The 15,867-nt window shown below is 30.2% G+C and overlaps 3 protein-coding genes across 4 annotated transcripts; 2 read left to right on the top strand and 1 right to left on the bottom strand.

Moving 5' to 3' along the window:
- The first annotated feature begins 2,370 nt into the window (after positions 1-2,370).
- LOC124846428 (dnaJ protein homolog) lies at positions 2,371-4,746 on the top strand. Its single transcript, XM_047323690.2, has 6 exons — positions 2,371-2,710; positions 3,006-3,174; positions 3,276-3,414; positions 3,499-3,775; positions 3,866-4,064; positions 4,149-4,746. The coding sequence occupies exons 1-6, from the start codon at positions 2,561-2,563 to the stop codon at positions 4,469-4,471; spliced, it is 1,257 nt and encodes a 418-aa protein (XP_047179646.2). The 5' UTR covers positions 2,371-2,560; the 3' UTR covers positions 4,472-4,746.
- Positions 4,747-5,800: 1,054 nt separating this feature from the next.
- On the bottom strand, positions 5,801-8,792 carry LOC124846437 (Protein kinase superfamily protein). Its single transcript, XM_047323699.2, has 7 exons — positions 8,519-8,792; positions 8,126-8,390; positions 7,738-7,790; positions 7,583-7,650; positions 6,554-6,643; positions 6,376-6,436; positions 5,801-6,271 (listed from the first exon to the last, which is right to left on the bottom strand). Exons 1-7 carry the CDS (start codon positions 8,580-8,582, stop codon positions 5,967-5,969), a joined length of 906 nt encoding a protein of 301 aa, XP_047179655.1. The 5' UTR covers positions 8,583-8,792; the 3' UTR covers positions 5,801-5,966.
- Positions 8,793-12,604: 3,812 nt separating this feature from the next.
- Positions 12,605-15,612, top strand: LOC124846447 (uncharacterized). Of its 2 annotated transcripts, XM_088092460.1 has the most exons (5): positions 12,605-12,792; positions 13,078-13,176; positions 13,567-13,727; positions 14,151-14,208; positions 15,308-15,612. In XM_088092460.1, the coding sequence occupies exons 1-4, from the start codon at positions 12,693-12,695 to the stop codon at positions 14,166-14,168; spliced, it is 378 nt and encodes a 125-aa protein (XP_087948586.1). In that variant the 5' UTR covers positions 12,605-12,692; the 3' UTR covers positions 14,169-14,208; positions 15,308-15,612. The 2 variants fall into 2 exon arrangements, with proteins under 2 accessions (XP_087948586.1, XP_047179664.1); XM_047323708.2 differs by lacking the exon at positions 14,151-14,208 and having other exon boundaries at positions 12,607-12,792.
- Positions 15,613-15,867: the final 255 nt, after the last annotated feature.

Raw genomic sequence — 15,867 nt, 5'->3', positions numbered from 1 at the left:
ACACACAAATTAGTTTTCCAAATTTAATTTGTCTTAATCTTCATCTTTGTCACCCTTTTTCTTATTTGGTTTAATTGGAAAATTATCTGCTGTAGACTCTTACGACAAAGTCATTAAAGATTTAACTATTTCACTGATTAATATATAATAAATGTCATCACTTTTTTATCTTAATATTTATAAATTTTAGGATAAATTTTGAATTATTAACTATCTATTCATGATTTAATTTATACTAATTGTGTTTTGTTGTAAACTAATTTTCTTTAATTTAAAGATAATCGTTCAATCTGTATAACCTAATTAATTGATTTTTGAGTGATTGTTTTGATATTTATGTATGGACTATCCCATTTTAGGTTAAACAAAGAGTCATACAATAATCAAACATTTACACAATACAATATTCATTTATTATATTATTTAATTTAACTTAAGTTACCTATTTTATTCTTTATATGTTATTTAATTTAATTTATGTATTAACTTATATTTTTGCTATTTTATTTATCAACAGTATTTTGACTCACAAATATTTATTTATTTAAATCTTTGCTTTAGTTCTTATTTTATTTTGTATTATTTTAAACATTTTTTTAATTCAACAAAATACATATAAAATAATTTTCAAAACAATTAAAAAAAATATTTTATTCAATAATTTTGGAAAAAAAATGAAAGTTACATATTTGTATTTTTATACTTTTTTATATGTTTCGCTTATGTATAGATTATTAGTCAAATATGTATTTTTATAATTTTGTAATTCTACAAAATACATATAAAAGGAAAGTTACATATATGTATGATCTTTAAAAATGTTTAGTGATATATCAATTGTGAAAAAAATTGATTATAATCAGAGTAAACCAATCTAACTTATGATGTTTGCGTTCTAAAAATCGTACACTAGTGTAAGGATGGTGGGATTTAAGGAAATAAGGAAATATCTACTAATAAAATCTTAGATAATTCATAATAATGCGAATATGACTATTTGATACCAGTTTAGTATTATTAAGACAACTTTAAAAGTTTTTTTTTTAATTTAATTTATAATTTTTTTAAAAAAGTACAGTTTTTATTAAGTAAATCATTTCATTTTTCTGTGTTCGTCCATGTGCAAATATTTTATTGTGTGATTCTAACACATATCACATGTTACTTACAAAAACTCAACAATTATTTAAATACATTATAATATTATATACGAAAAGAAATTCATCACGAGCTTGATTGAGTCACATTCAACCATACAACATGTATATATGCATTATTTTAAAAGATGTCTAAAAAATACAAAAAATACTTAAATGAAAATTCAGATTACCTGTAATAATATTATTCTTTAAAACTTTTATGAGTATATGAATTACAATCTTATAAAAAAATCACAAAAAAAAGGTAACATTTTTCTTATAAAAAAATAGTAACTTTTACAAAATAAAACTCAATTAATTAAATATTTTATTTATAATTTAATACTTTAAAAGTCAACTTTCATTTTTAAATAATTTTTAGGTCCTCATGATTATTATTTTCTATTAAAAAGTAAATTAAACAAATGTAAACTAACTATAGAAAATTATTTTCCTAACTTCAAAATATTATGAAATAAAAAATTTTCTAATACCAATTGCCCCTAAGACTCCTTTTGATAGACAGAAAAAATTTCTATACCCAAAAATCATAATTTTTGTAATCATAAACACAGATAATTATGATTATTTTGAATGATTAAATTTTGATTTGATGAAAATCTATTTTCAAGAATATTCACCAAAGATCACAAATTCGTCTCATTATTAAAATGATTTAATAAAAGTAATACGATATTTTTTTTTCATAATCCTTTTACTCAACAAAGTCAATTTCCAATCTCCCTAAGGCTGTTTTTGGTAGAAAATTTGGCCAAAAACCATCACCAAAAACTCTACTTGTTGAAAAGTTAAATTCTAACAAGCAAATCAAACTTGAGAAACATATTTTTCCAACATTAACATTCCAAAAATTCTAAAATTTCTCTTTTACCAAAGGTGAAAATTTTATTCATGTGATAAACATCTTAGAACAAACAAATCAAAATTAAGGACAGCATTTCTTCAATGACAATGACATAGGTCTTATCAAGGAATGGAACCTAACGAAGTCAAGTCTGGCGCCAGGAGGTGGCAAAGGAAATGATTTAAATAATAAAGTAATTAAAAAATAAAATAAAAGATAAAAAAAACCTTCCATTTTCGCTAAAGAAGGATCTAGAAGAAAAACCTAGATCCGTCAAAGCTTCAGATGGATCCAACGGTCCACAATTACTCACAAAAACTTGCGAATAAAAATTCTGGATCCTTCTGCGCAACCTAAGAATATTTGAAATTGGATCGTGGCCATTTAACAATCAAGTATGGATACTATATAAACATGCGAGACGAAGAATTAGTGAATAACATTTGCTCGTTGGGCTTATTTCTTCTTGCCTTGCATTCTTTGGAGATCTAGTGCAGCCACAACACGCGGAACTCGGTGAAAACTAGGGTTAGGGATTCGAAGGTAGAAGAACAAGATGTTTGGGAGAGCGCCCAAGAAAAGCGACAGCACTAGGTACTATGAAATCCTTGGCGTGGCCAAGAACGCGTCGCAGGAGGATTTGAAAAAGGCTTACAAGAAAGCCGCCATAAAAAATCACCCCGACAAAGGTGGTGATCCCGAGAAGGTAACAGTCGTTGATGTTTATGATATGTAGACATAATTTCGTATTTGTTTTGATTATTACGAATGACGATTTGAATGGTTATTGATTGATTAATTGATCATGGAATTAATCAATTGTGATGTGATATGTGGTGATGAGTTTTTCTGATCAGTAATTTAGGGTTAGGGGAATTAGAGGAATGGATGAGAGTTGGAGGATGTGATTGGATTGTGAATGGATGGTGTTGTTTTTCTATTTTGTGATGTTGAGAATTGGATGTTGTGGTGATTAATTCGTGTACTTCTTTTTTGTCTAGTTCAAAGAGCTTGCTCAAGCCTATGAGGTTCTGAGTGACCCTGAGAAACGTGAGGTTTACGATACTTACGGTGAAGATGCTCTTAAAGAGGGAATGGGTGGCGGCGGCGGTGGCCACGACCCCTTTGATATCTTCAGTTCGTTCTTTGGTGGAAATCCATTTGGTGGGGGTATGGTTTGTTTCCCTGTTTATTGTTGGGAGGAATTTCCTTCAATTGATAATTGTGTGAAGAGTCTTAAAGTGGAGTTTTTGACTGTGGAGTGTGAACAGGTGGTAGCAGTAGAGGAAGGAGACAGAGACGGGGAGAAGATGTGGTTCACCCTCTGAAGGTCTCTCTGGAGGATCTTTATCTTGGAACGTCTAAGAAACTCTCTCTCTCACGAAATGTGTTGTGCTCAAAATGCAATGGGTATGTGTCGGGTTTAATATCTTTAAGGGCAAGTTATCAGTTTTTTTGTCTACCTTTAGGTAATCGGTTTCTAATTGGTTGCAGGAAGGGTTCAAAGTCTGGGGCTTCAATGACTTGTGCTGGTTGCCAGGGTAGTGGTATGAAGTTGTCGATCAGGCACCTTGGTCCTTCTATGATTCAGCAAGTGCAACATGTTTGCAATGAATGTAAGGGCACCGGAGAGACCATCAGTGACAGAGACCGATGCACTCAATGCAAGGGAGAGAAGGTTGTTCAGGAGAAGAAAGTACTTGAAGTTGTTGTGGAGAAAGGAATGCAGAATGGACAGAAGATTACATTCCCTGGTGAAGCTGATGAAGCAGTACGTATAGCTATTGAGTATAAAATTTTGTATACAGACAATGAACTGGATTATGGGACTTAAGCTGACATTGAGCTTTGTGTTTTGCAGCCTGATACAATCACTGGGGATATTGTATTTGTCTTGCAACAGAAGGAACATCCAAAGTTCAAAAGAAAGGCTGAAGACCTTTTTGTCGAGCATACTTTGTCTCTCACTGAGGCTCTATGTGGTTTCCAGTTTGTGCTGGCTCACTTGGATGGTCGACAACTCCTTATCAAATCAAACCCTGGGGAGGTTGTCAAGCCTGGTATGCAAATTGTGATTCTTAGTTGTACTTGATGATTGAAACTTGGATGTTTTTGACATGGAATATGTTATTTCTTGCATGTAGATTCATACAAGGCTATAAACGATGAGGGAATGCCAATGTACCAGAGGCCGTTCATGAAGGGGAGGCTTTACATTCATTTCACTGTGGAATTTCCTGATTCTCTGAGCCTTGATCAGGTGAAGTCCATAGAGACTGTTTTGCCAGCGAAGACTTCATCACAAAAGTTGACAGACATGGAGCTGGACGAGTGTGAAGAGACTACACTTCATGATGTGAACATGGAGGAAGAGTCAAGGAGGAGGCAACAAACTTCGCAGGAGGCGTACGAGGAGGATGAGGACATGCATGGCGGTGCTCAGAGAGTACAGTGCGCTCAGCAGTAATGAATGAGCCACAGGAGCATAGCGGAGTAGTGTGATGATCTTGATTATCATTTTTAAACATAATTTGTGTTTGATCCATCGATTTTGACAACCAGACACCTTACCATTTATTCTTCCGACAAATTATTTTACAGAAGGCATATCTAAATACGATTTTTTTTATCTACTCTGCCTGCACTGCTGTCTCTTCCATTCTTTTCATTTATCGCCATGTAAGAAACTCTTGTGTTACTTTTAAATTTTCATATGCCTAGTGCATTAGATTTAGATATCAACATGTGTTTATTCTATTTTTAAGACTACAAACAATATAAATTATCTGTTTCACATGCAAAACAACTAACATAAATTAGAAAATAAGAAAAACTCCTTTATAGAGTTTTTTAATCATTTCACATACATAAAGAATGAAATTATTCAATCCAGTAGAGATTTTATGTATATAAACACTTCATATTTAAGAGAATAAATGCCAATTTAAGTTACTAAACAGTAATCCTCTGTAAATAAGTTGGAAAATAGTAGCAATTAAATAATTTATTTATATTAACACGAAAATCAAAAATCAAAATATAGCATTATAAAACAATCAACAAATTTGGAGTCTTTTTGACTTTTAATGAATATAGTTTTTTAATTTAAATTTTTTGGGTGCTTGGTTAAAATTTAGGAATTATATATATATATATAATTATAATGAATTGGAGAATAGGTTAATCAGTCATAAAAAAATATTTTTATTTTCTTAAGAATACTTGTCATTAGTTTTACTTATATTATGTAATATGAAGGAACGTAATTTAAAATCAGAAAAATACGAATTTAAGGACATGATCTTAAAAAGAAAAAAGGTGCAACAACGTAACTACTTATGGTAACACGTATTATTAGTTATGGTGGATATTGTGCTCCATCATTGACGAAGAAACATAAAGAAAAATTTAGAAGGATTTTTTTTTCATCTGGTTATTAATAATGAAATAAAAATAGGAGGTAATGATCATATTAAAAAGCAATAAAAAATAATCACTTATTTCTAAATATTTTTTTAATTAACGTATTAAGTGGTTATAAAACTACTTAATTCGTTTTTATTGTCAGATTAATGGAATTTTCTTTTTATACGTGATGTTTTCATTTTAAATTAATTAACAATATTTCATTGTTCTTAATTTTGTTATATTTGCTATTATGATTATTTATTTAACAATTTAATTATTTGTAAAAAGAACGTGTTTTGAAGGAAAATGTATTTACCTAAACTTCCTTTCCTTTATTTTATAATTTAAAATTAGAGCTGACATTGAATTTCACACTACAAACAGAGTGTTAAGAAAAATAGACAACTAACATTTTTTCTCCTGATGTAATTTCAAATGAAAATCATCACACTTGTCAAAAGCAACCCGAAAAGTGAAAGTAAGTACTTACAAAAGGGAGTGCTAATTATTCTCCCAAGAAACTAAAAGGTTTTCAAAGAAAACAGGTAACAATTCTATTGATGAGTAATATGAATCTTCCTCTGGAGATGCCGGAATAACTGAGGAATTGTAAATGAGGGCTTATCCCATGATTTTATACATAGTTTTGCCACAGCGAGAAGACTTTTAAGCTCCGTACAGTCATAGTTGTTACCAAGATCTGGGTCTATCATCTTATCAATGGAATTGTAAAATCGTGATTCTTGGATCCATTCTATTAAATCGGAACCTTCCATCTCTGAAGACTGTCCGGTGACCAATTCTAGTATGAGTACTCCAAGTTGGAATATAATCCTACAACTTTTCTGCTTCAAGAAGTCTGAAATAAACGAGGATGGTAAGCAAATATGTGTGGTAACAAAATGTAAGCACTTTCAAATTTGATTTTCTTGAAACTTATAAGACTAGTTTACAAGAAGTGACCTTCTGAATATGGCATCGTATCAGAATTTCCACCCGATGGAAGAAGGCCAAAGTCAGATAACTGTAATTGCAGAAGTCAATCTAATTTAATACGATTAGCCCTCGGCATGTCAATCTGAAACGATATATAATTTGAAGAGGTAAGAGTTTACAGTGAGAAAGGGAACTATTTCCTTACCTTGGCTGTGAAGTTCTCATCTAACATAATATTGCTTGAGGTGATAGAGACATGACATACGGGTGGTTCACTGAAGAGAAACAAATATTCCTGCTTCCACATGGACAAAAATCAGATAACCATGCTTGAAAAGAGACTCTTAATCTTTCAGTTAAATATTAAAAAAGAAATCAACAAGCAATTATTGTTGAAACCACAATGTTCTTGCACAGTATTACCCTGTCTATACTTCCCCAAACTTTACCTTTATTTTATCCTCTCTCCTAGCTGTCCATCTCTACTTCCTATTTCTTCACTTTTCCTTCAAGGCTTTAGATTAAAGCACCAAAAGAGAGTATAACTATCACCTTACCCGACTTCAGTACGTATGACTCGTTAAGCATAACTTTCTTAGCCGTCACACTGTAAGTCCAGGTAGAAATGAGAACACCATTTGTGCAACTTGATACTTATGAAACAAAGAATTTCGTGATCGTAGCAAAGCTTATAATTCTTCAACCTCGGAAAGGTGCCAGAGTGTCAGAGTGTTACCAATCAGAAGAGTCCTATGTTTTTAATACAGATCTAACCTCTAATATGTGCTATTTCCTAACAAAAAGATTTAGAAAAATGTATTTCTTGTCCCGACGTTATGGGATCATGAATTTCTTCAACATGATTCTATTACGATCCCTCGTATGTTTTACCTGTTCACCTGTGTTGGTTTAACCTTGTTAACTATGTCAATAATCAGGAGTTCCAAGTCATAAATACTAAACGACACCGATCGCCAATTGAATCCACACAGAAGCTAACTTCTTCCCTCGTGTATGGAACCAAGTGAGCGAGTTTCCAATATTCACTTTGCTACATGACTATCTAAGTTATCAAGAGTTTTCCCGTATCCACAACCAATTTAGAAACTCAACAAGACATAAGAATTTCAGGCTCTTCAAATTAATTGCCACGGAAAATTAATAAGATCGCAGTTTCATGCTGAAAATATTAGGCTATTCTGGTTTCTGACATGCTTTAATTTGAAGAACATACCAGTGCAGCCACAACGCCATTGGCTATCTGCAACCTCGTCCTCCAATCTAAGGGAGTCTTCAAAGGGTCTGCCAACACCCAATCATTGAAACGAAATAAAAAACATGTAATTGAGAAGCTCCTCTAAGTCATTTTTTTCAGCTTTCTAAATTTACCGTTTAGATGATCCTTCAAGCTTCCATTTTCTATATTGTCAAATATGAGCAACCTGAAGAGATACAAGAAAAAAAGTAATCACAAAATTGCTTTACCTACCCACACTACCGTGAAGACTAACTGTAACAAACAGTGATCCACGTCCACTTCTCACACAATAGAATTCAACAATTACATATTGAAAAATTAAATCAAGAAGATAAATATATAACGTTTTTCAAGATTTATTAAAAAGCAGTCCATGTCTATAATTTCAGCTGCAACGTTAATTGTAAGTGATTCTAATTTTCCAAATATCAAGAAACATGACATGATCGCAATAAAAGACCTTCTAAATTTGTTTTCATAAATCCCTGTGAAATGCGAAACAGAGCATACTGGACGAACCTCTTGCGATTGCGCCCGACGGAAAAACCTCTGAGCGAGAGAAGGTGGCGATGTCGCAAGCGTCCCAAGAACTGCACGTGTCTGTAAAAATGATCGCTTCCTTCATCGAAGCCTTTCACTTCTCTCACCAAACAAACGCCGCCACTGTCTTCAAACCTGGCAGCATACGCAGAAACATCGGAATTGCTATATAGAACTCTGTGGAAGCCATCCGTTGCTCTTCGAACATCTTTATACGAAATTCTCCGCACGAAAAACACCGCACCTGAACAATTCGACACAGCGATGGAGAACTTCGAGCGTGGAGTTCAATTTGATAATTGGATTCAAATTCGATGAAATTGAGAGAGAAGTGATTGAGAGGAAGGAGTGTGGAGTGAGAATTGTGATTACCGGAGCGAGATCGGTGAAGCCATGCGCGAAGGTGGCGACGGAGCTTGTGGACGAAGGGATCCATGGAGATGTTGGTTTAGGATAACGGAGTTTAGAGGAGATGTAACACCGTCAAATTCCATTCGCTTTGTAGCTGTTTGCCAAACTGGAACAACGGACTCTTTATGAAAACGAATCTGCCGATTCCTGTTATCTTTGGTCTTGAGGAGAGAGAGAAAACGTCGAGACACATAGAACAGATAACAGAACTGTGGAACAGTTTCAACGTGCGTCAACGTCACCCTTCAAAGGTTAATTAAAAATAAGTAATAACATAACGGGACGCTATCCAAACGGTTTCTTATTTAATTCAGTTTTTAGTCAGAGGAGTAAGTGTAAGAGTAAAGCAAAAAAAACGAGTTTTTTTTTACCTGTGCACTCTCTTTAGAAACTAATTTACTTTAAAAACGTATTATCAACATGTTTATTGTTTAATAAAAAACAGTTCATTAATATTTATGATGATTTTATTTTTCACTAATAGTTCTAGCAAAATATATTTAAACTAAAAATATTTCATATGTTTTATTCTTAATATTTGAGAAGGTTGCTGAGAACTATTTCAAAGTCTAAATAGAGTTGACAGCTTCGTACTTTCTAGTGGGACTAACCACGTCAAATATTTATTAATATTAAGTGAGATAATTATATTTTGACAATATTTTTTTGATAATATTATAATTGATTTAAAATTATTTTACAATTAATAATAATTATAAATATTAACATGGACTAATCATATAATGATACGATAATATTAAAATATTGTAAAAAAATATCGTGAATTATTATGATATTTTTCTCTCCTTTATTAGCCAATTTTATATAAGATCCATTTGCGAGCTTAAATTCAATTTAAAAAACTCCTTCAATTTCACACTTGCATGCAGGCCAGGCTGGCGACACAATTGGCCAACCCTAAGTACATACCCGTGAAGGGGATGTACTACTAAACTATTCAATTTTTTGTTAAATGTTTGAGTTTTTTAATTAAATAAATAGTTCTAAAGTTAAGTTTAGACTTACTGTGAATAAATAATTTTAAGCACACGTGGTCAACTTTTCTCTCTAATTAAATTAAGTCTCCTAATCAATTTCAGGTTAATTTATTAATAAGAGATAAATATATTACTATAAAGCGTTACTGAGATAAGTATCTTCTTTAACTACTTCAGATAACCACGAATTGATAATTTTTTATGTAAATTTGACCTCACTCCTATATTAGTGAGCTTTAATAAAATAAGTTTGTCTAACCCGTTAATTTACAGACTTTGAAAACATTACACCCTTTTAGCATTTCTTTTAATCTACTTTTCTATAATATAAAAACTACAGTCAAATTTTAAACCATTAAAATAATGATGACAAAAAATATCATAATCATGATATATGTTAATATATATATATATATATATATATATATATATACATAAATTATATTTATAATAATAATACTAATAATAATATAAATAATAATTTTATGTATACCAAACATAAATATTAAATGATAATTTTTATGTGATAATAATATATTGATAAAATATGTTATGTGATTTACTTGGTTTTCATTTATTCATTTTTATGCTATTTCTGAACTTCTGGAAGATTTTAAATCTCCAAAAATTATCCTTCCTTTGATTTTTGTATCTCTCTCTCTCTCTCTCTCTCTCTCTCTCTCTCTCTCTCTCTCTCTATATATATATACATAAATTATATTTATAATAATAATACTAATAATAATATAAATAATAATTTTATGTATACCAAACATAAATATTAAATGATAATTTTTATGTGATAATAATATATTGATAAAATATGTTATGTGATTTACTTGGTTTTCATTTATTCATTTTTATGCTATTTCTGAACTTCTGGAAGATTTTAAATCTCCAAAAATTATCCTTCCTTTGATTTTTGTATCTCTCTCTCTCTCTCTCTCTCTCTCTCTCTCTCTCTCTCTCTCTCTATATATATATATATATATATATATATATATATATATATATATATATTTAAAGTATACATTGATTCACAACCATGTGGATGGTGAACTTATTTGCGAGATAAATATTCATTAATATACTTTTAAAATAAATCACATACAACCAAAAAAAACACTTAATTTAATCGAATTTGTCAATATTTAAAAAAAACATCATTAATATTTTTAAACAATTATTTATATAAAACACAAATACTGATAATCATATTTAACAGGAGTAAATATACAAAAACAAATCTGGTATAAAAATTATAATATGCGATAACCTTTTTATGTTGGTGTTTTTTTATATTAAGTAGATAATTTTTTTATTATTATTTTTGTTTCCTTATATTGAAAATACATGTTTGTTAAGGATTCATCTAGTCACACATGTAAAACTCAATAAACACTTTCTAAAAAAATGTATACAGATTAACTATGTGATGATGATATGGGTAAACAGAGTCTCTTCCGTATTTCGATCTCTTATCCAAATTAATTTTGGATCCAACTAAAGTTCTTATGCAAACTTCACCTAAATTGTGATAATGTATGAATTCATGAACCAATATTTTTATTAGAATTAAATACATGTTTATGGTAGATTGTAATTTATTTTTAATTGTAAAATAGTGTAAATAATCAATGTTGTACTTGGCGATATGAATAATAGAAGATAAGAAATAAAGAGCATTTTATTAGGTTACTTTTTAAAATTCATTGTATACATATATAGTCACATATAAATAAAGACATATATAAAAGAATGAAATATGTTTAATATATTTTAAATGTAAAAAGTAAGTTAGATCAAACACATACAATCGATATTAATTATTTACCGCACATGTGAAGAAGAAGCACATGAAGATAATTAAAATTTTCCTGTCTTTTGGTTCAACCCATACATGAAAATAAAAGTAATTTATTTAAATAAAATATAATAATATCATTAAAGTTTGTTTAAAATTAATATTAAAAATATTTAATAAAAAATAAACTTTAATATAAATATCAACATAATATTAACAAAAGTTATAAATTTATTTTTAATTTTAAAAAATACAACAATGCTTCATTAAAAATAAAATGAGATTGAATTGAATAAAATATATATTAAAATGAATACAATATAAATAACACTTAACATTATACTCTATTGTTAGGTGACATTAACATTATCGCGTATCATGCTACTTGTAAACAACAATAAAAGTTACAAAAATATATTTTTAAAAATTTAAAAAAATAAACAAAACTAAAAAAGTTTACAAATATTAAAATAAGTATACAAATTAACATTGATGTGTCTTTAATTTTTGTTTATACAGTACGAAATGACTTGATTGAATTAATTTTTTAAAAGTTTAACTTAATTGAAACAAACAAAAATAACTTTTTTTTTAAATTATTGTTTACCTACATAGTTTATCTATTATTTGTTATTTCGCATTGCATTTGAAAAAAAAAAAGCATTATAAATTTTCTAGAAAAAATAAATCTCTTTTCATATAATGTCTCATTGATTCAAATAGCAACTTTCTTTTTACTAATTTGATCTCTCTTTTTTTTAATTTCAAGCATATGATTTTTTTTATGTGATAAGCTTCCTTTCACTCCTTTACACAAACATTCACGTTTACTTAATGCATTTGAATTTCCTTTTCCATCCAATATAAGAAAGTCAAATTAACTTCAAAACAATTTAAAAGCCAACTTTTACGATAAATATAAGAAGATGAATTTCATTTGAACAAAATTACTAGCCGATTATTCAGAAAATTCATTTAAGCTTTAATTTAGATCAACGAGTAATTAAGATCCTAAATTTCTAATACTTAAACTATTAAAAACAAACCTAATCAAAGTAAACGAAGCACTGAATGAAACGATTGAGAGGCTAATTAAACAATAAAAAAACATGAAAAATAAAATATTTATTTATTGGAAAATGAAAAATTAGCTTTCTTAAAAAGTAAAATAAAAAATTACAATGCATTCCACCTTATTTCAACTTCTATCAATTAGCTAATATTATTTTCACCGTGTATCCATTCTCCCCTTCCAATTTCTATCCAACCAAACAGGTCGTATGAGAAAGACAGGCATCCTGGTACTTGTTCCATATCTTTCAAAAACATTTCCATGGAGTTTCAGCTTCACCCAAAGCTCAACTTTCTTTTATGCTTATTCATCCTTACCCTTTCATTTACCAACGCTCAAGCTACTACCTTTGGATATTGCGGTACTTCCTCTCTCTCCCTTTTATTCTCTTTCAAATTGTACCCCTCAATTCTGATTTTTTTCGCTCATCACATTGATCCCCCATATTAAAATTTTACACTTTATTTTTGGGGATTAAATTGTAGTCGGACCCAATTTGTTGATAACTTCTGTTCTGTCTTCGATTCCATGCACAGGTTATGCATAATGAATTCACAGCTAATTGCGCCCAGTTACTCATGATATGGTCTCGTTGAACTTGAGTGATTTTCTTTTGTGTTTAATTTTCCATTGAAAATTTATGCAGCTGATGTGAACTATGTCGTGAAGGTGTCTGGAGTTGAAATCACACCAGACCCTGTTGTTCGTGCTAGGCCTGTAACCTTCAAAATTTCTGCTGCTACTGGTAATCCCTATCTTCTGTTTCTTTATTTCATTATGTTTTCCTTCAAATTCGATTTTTCTCTCAAGCAGGGACCATGTCAGTAGCCTTATTTCTTTCTTCTGTAGCATTTTAATATGTTACTTAATTATTTGAGTAAACCATCAATGCAGTTTCTCAAGTATTTCTGCAAAAGACAAAAGGTTTCTCAAGGATTAGCTTATATAATCCTTAAAACAATGAAGTAATATGTATTTAATATCCATTAGTTCAATCCCTAAATTGATATACTTTACTAAACTAATTTGAAAAACATGTTGATACTTAGGAGACTATTTAGTATTATTGCTATGAAGTTGATGCTTTATTACTGTAACTATTTTTAGTCCATTATGAATAGATTCCTGAATGCAGGTGAAGCTATTTATGGAGGAAAGTGGGAAATTACAGTTTCATACTTCGGATTTGTTGTCCATAAGGAAATCCATGATTTTTGTGAGCAAGTATCTTGCCCTGTTGCTACTGGCAATTTTGTGGTTGCTCACACCCAAAAGTTGCCTGCATTTGCCCCACCGGTTAGTTTCAATTTTCCAAATACAAGCTTCTAGCTATGAAACCTATAAAAAACCTTACCCTATCATGAATGAAGTCTCCATTGACATCTTTGAAGAGGTCCTTAACATATAACTTAGTAATTACAGAGTAAGACAAGGATTAATGTTCTGTTGAGCAACAGAGATAATATTATGGATTGTTTAGCAGCAATGCATGTTCTTGGTCTCTCCTCTCTTCCACACACATTTTGCACTCTTTAGTGCTAAGTATTCGATGTGCCCTTACATGTAGCTTTACATACGCTGAAAAATTTAACATGTGATTATATTTCAATTAGATTAAAGATATCTGATGATCTATTATTGTGTAATTCTGTCCTATCTAATAAGCTTCTGAGTCTTTTATAATTTATGGAATTTCAACAGTCATTTAAACTCTGACAGGTAAAATCAATCCAGTAAAAAGGAGACTTCTTGGAGTTGGTGTCTTTGTGTGTGCAAGGTTTGTTTAAAGACTGTGAGGAACTCAAGTATAGAGTTAGGAGTCATGTGTTAGGTAGAAATGGTCGAGATAAATAATATATAAAGACAAAAATATACGGTTGAGAATTCAAGTGTCAAGTTTTATATTAGATAAAAATGAGAAAATAGTACAACATATATGAATGTGAAGATTTATTAATTTATTGTCTTAAAATTTTGGATAGAAAGTGATGTCAATTTCTTACACGATTGGTTCAGATCTCATATTAACCTTATATGGAATGAACTCATTCTTGAAGGAAGTGGTGAGATTTATCTACTCTTTCTTTGTGTCTATGGTATCTTAGTCAAGTTTGCATTATATACTATCGAGGACTTGGTTTTGGTAACGCATTGATTGGGTCCAAGTTGCTTGACAATATTTGTAGCTACCCTATTTATCAGTTGACTTGATATTGTCTTCTTGATGTTGGACTTGGCTTTTCATCAATTTTATTACCTAGTTTTGTTGAAGTGGAATTTTCACGCACTCCTGTTTTTGTTTCAAGCATGATTTTTCTAGGTTTAATTGCTTCCTTTGTCCCCAGTTTGGTTGAATTGTGTCAAATTCATCCTCATTTTTAAAAAAGTTTCATTGTCATCCTCACGTGGTGTAAAAGTTTCATTGTCGTCCTCACGTGGTGTAAAAGTGTCAATTGAATCCAAAGATAGAAAAAATTTGTGTCAAAGTAGTCATTTTTCCTATATATCTGTGTCTTCCTTTCATACAATCAAGTACAGATATTCATTTTACCTTATCCAATTTAAGGCTTTTCATAACTCCAGAGAAGTGACATATGAAAGGAAGACACAGAAATATAGGAAAAATGACTACTTTGACACAAATTTTTTCTATGTTTGGATTCAATTGACACTTTTATACCACGTGAGGACGACAATGAAACTTTTTTAAAAATGAGGATGAATTTGACACAATTCAACCAAACTGGGGACAAAGGAAGCAATTAAACCATTTTTCTATTATAACAGATTATGGGGATGTAAACCTTTTCTACTTTCTTGAATTTGGAACATTATAACGATACGCGAGATCAATTCCTTGTCTGTTATGTTTACAGGGCACCTACACCGTGGAGATGACACTAAAAAACGAAAAGAACAAGCCATTAACTTGCATCACCTTTAATTTAAAGATCGGTTTGGGATCTTTTCTGTCTAATATCTGAAGTGGCTGGCTACGGAGCTACTTTGACAACTATCTAAATGATCTGTGGATAATAAATTTATATGATATTTGAGTTATATTTGAAAATACCATGTTTGGTAGATATATTGTAAAAATACGGAAAAAACAATACTCAAGAAATGTAATTATTGTTATAGACAAAAAAGAAGAAGAAAAAGCACAAGTATTATTGTTTAACCATTCTTATGAGATATAAAATGTAATTCCACCACGAAATAAAATGGTGTGCTTAAGTGTAAAAGTGATATATGAGTAATATAAAAATGATTGTATAATGAAAAGGCTTCAACTCGGATTTAAGCTGACCTTTAGTAATTGTATCAAAGTCATATGAAACTTTTCCTTTAACACATATCATCACTCAGACAATGACTACTTTACTAATTAGAGTTCATATTAATCGATTCATATTGAAGTTTCCAACAACATCCT

Source organism: Vigna umbellata, chromosome 6 (genome assembly GCF_029865625.1).
Source record: "Vigna umbellata cultivar VRB3 chromosome 6, Vumbellata_1.0, whole genome shotgun sequence".
Lineage (NCBI taxonomy): Eukaryota > Viridiplantae > Streptophyta > Magnoliopsida > Fabales > Fabaceae > Vigna > Vigna umbellata.
The sequence above is the reverse complement of the archived record's forward strand: the minus strand, read 5'-3'. Positions and strand labels throughout refer to the sequence as shown.

Bases quoted from the DNA above. Each gene is read 5' to 3' on its own strand.
- LOC124846428 (XM_047323690.2), top strand. From the start codon at position 2,561: ATGTTTGGGAGAGCGCCCAAGAAAAGCGACAGCACTAGGTACTATGAA. The intron at 3,776-3,865 runs GTACGTATAGCT...TGTGTTTTGCAG, and splicing joins CTGGTGAAGCTGATGAAGCA to CCTGATACAATCACTGGGGA. The intron at 4,065-4,148 runs GTATGCAAATTG...TCTTGCATGTAG, and splicing joins TGGGGAGGTTGTCAAGCCTG to ATTCATACAAGGCTATAAAC.
- LOC124846437 (XM_047323699.2), bottom strand. From the start codon at position 8,582: ATGGATCCCTTCGTCCACAAGCTCCGTCGCCACCTTCGCGCATGGCTT. The intron at 6,437-6,553 runs GTAAGGAAATAG...CTGCAATTACAG, and splicing joins ATGAGAACTTCACAGCCAAG to TTATCTGACTTTGGCCTTCT. The intron at 6,272-6,375 runs GTCACTTCTTGT...CGTTTATTTCAG, and splicing joins TACGATGCCATATTCAGAAG to ACTTCTTGAAGCAGAAAAGT.
- LOC124846447 (XM_047323708.2), top strand. From the start codon at position 12,693: ATGGAGTTTCAGCTTCACCCAAAGCTCAACTTTCTTTTATGCTTATTC. The intron at 13,177-13,566 runs GTAATCCCTATC...TCCTGAATGCAG, and splicing joins CAAAATTTCTGCTGCTACTG to GTGAAGCTATTTATGGAGGA. The intron at 13,728-15,307 runs GTTAGTTTCAAT...TTATGTTTACAG, and splicing joins TGCCTGCATTTGCCCCACCG to GGCACCTACACCGTGGAGAT.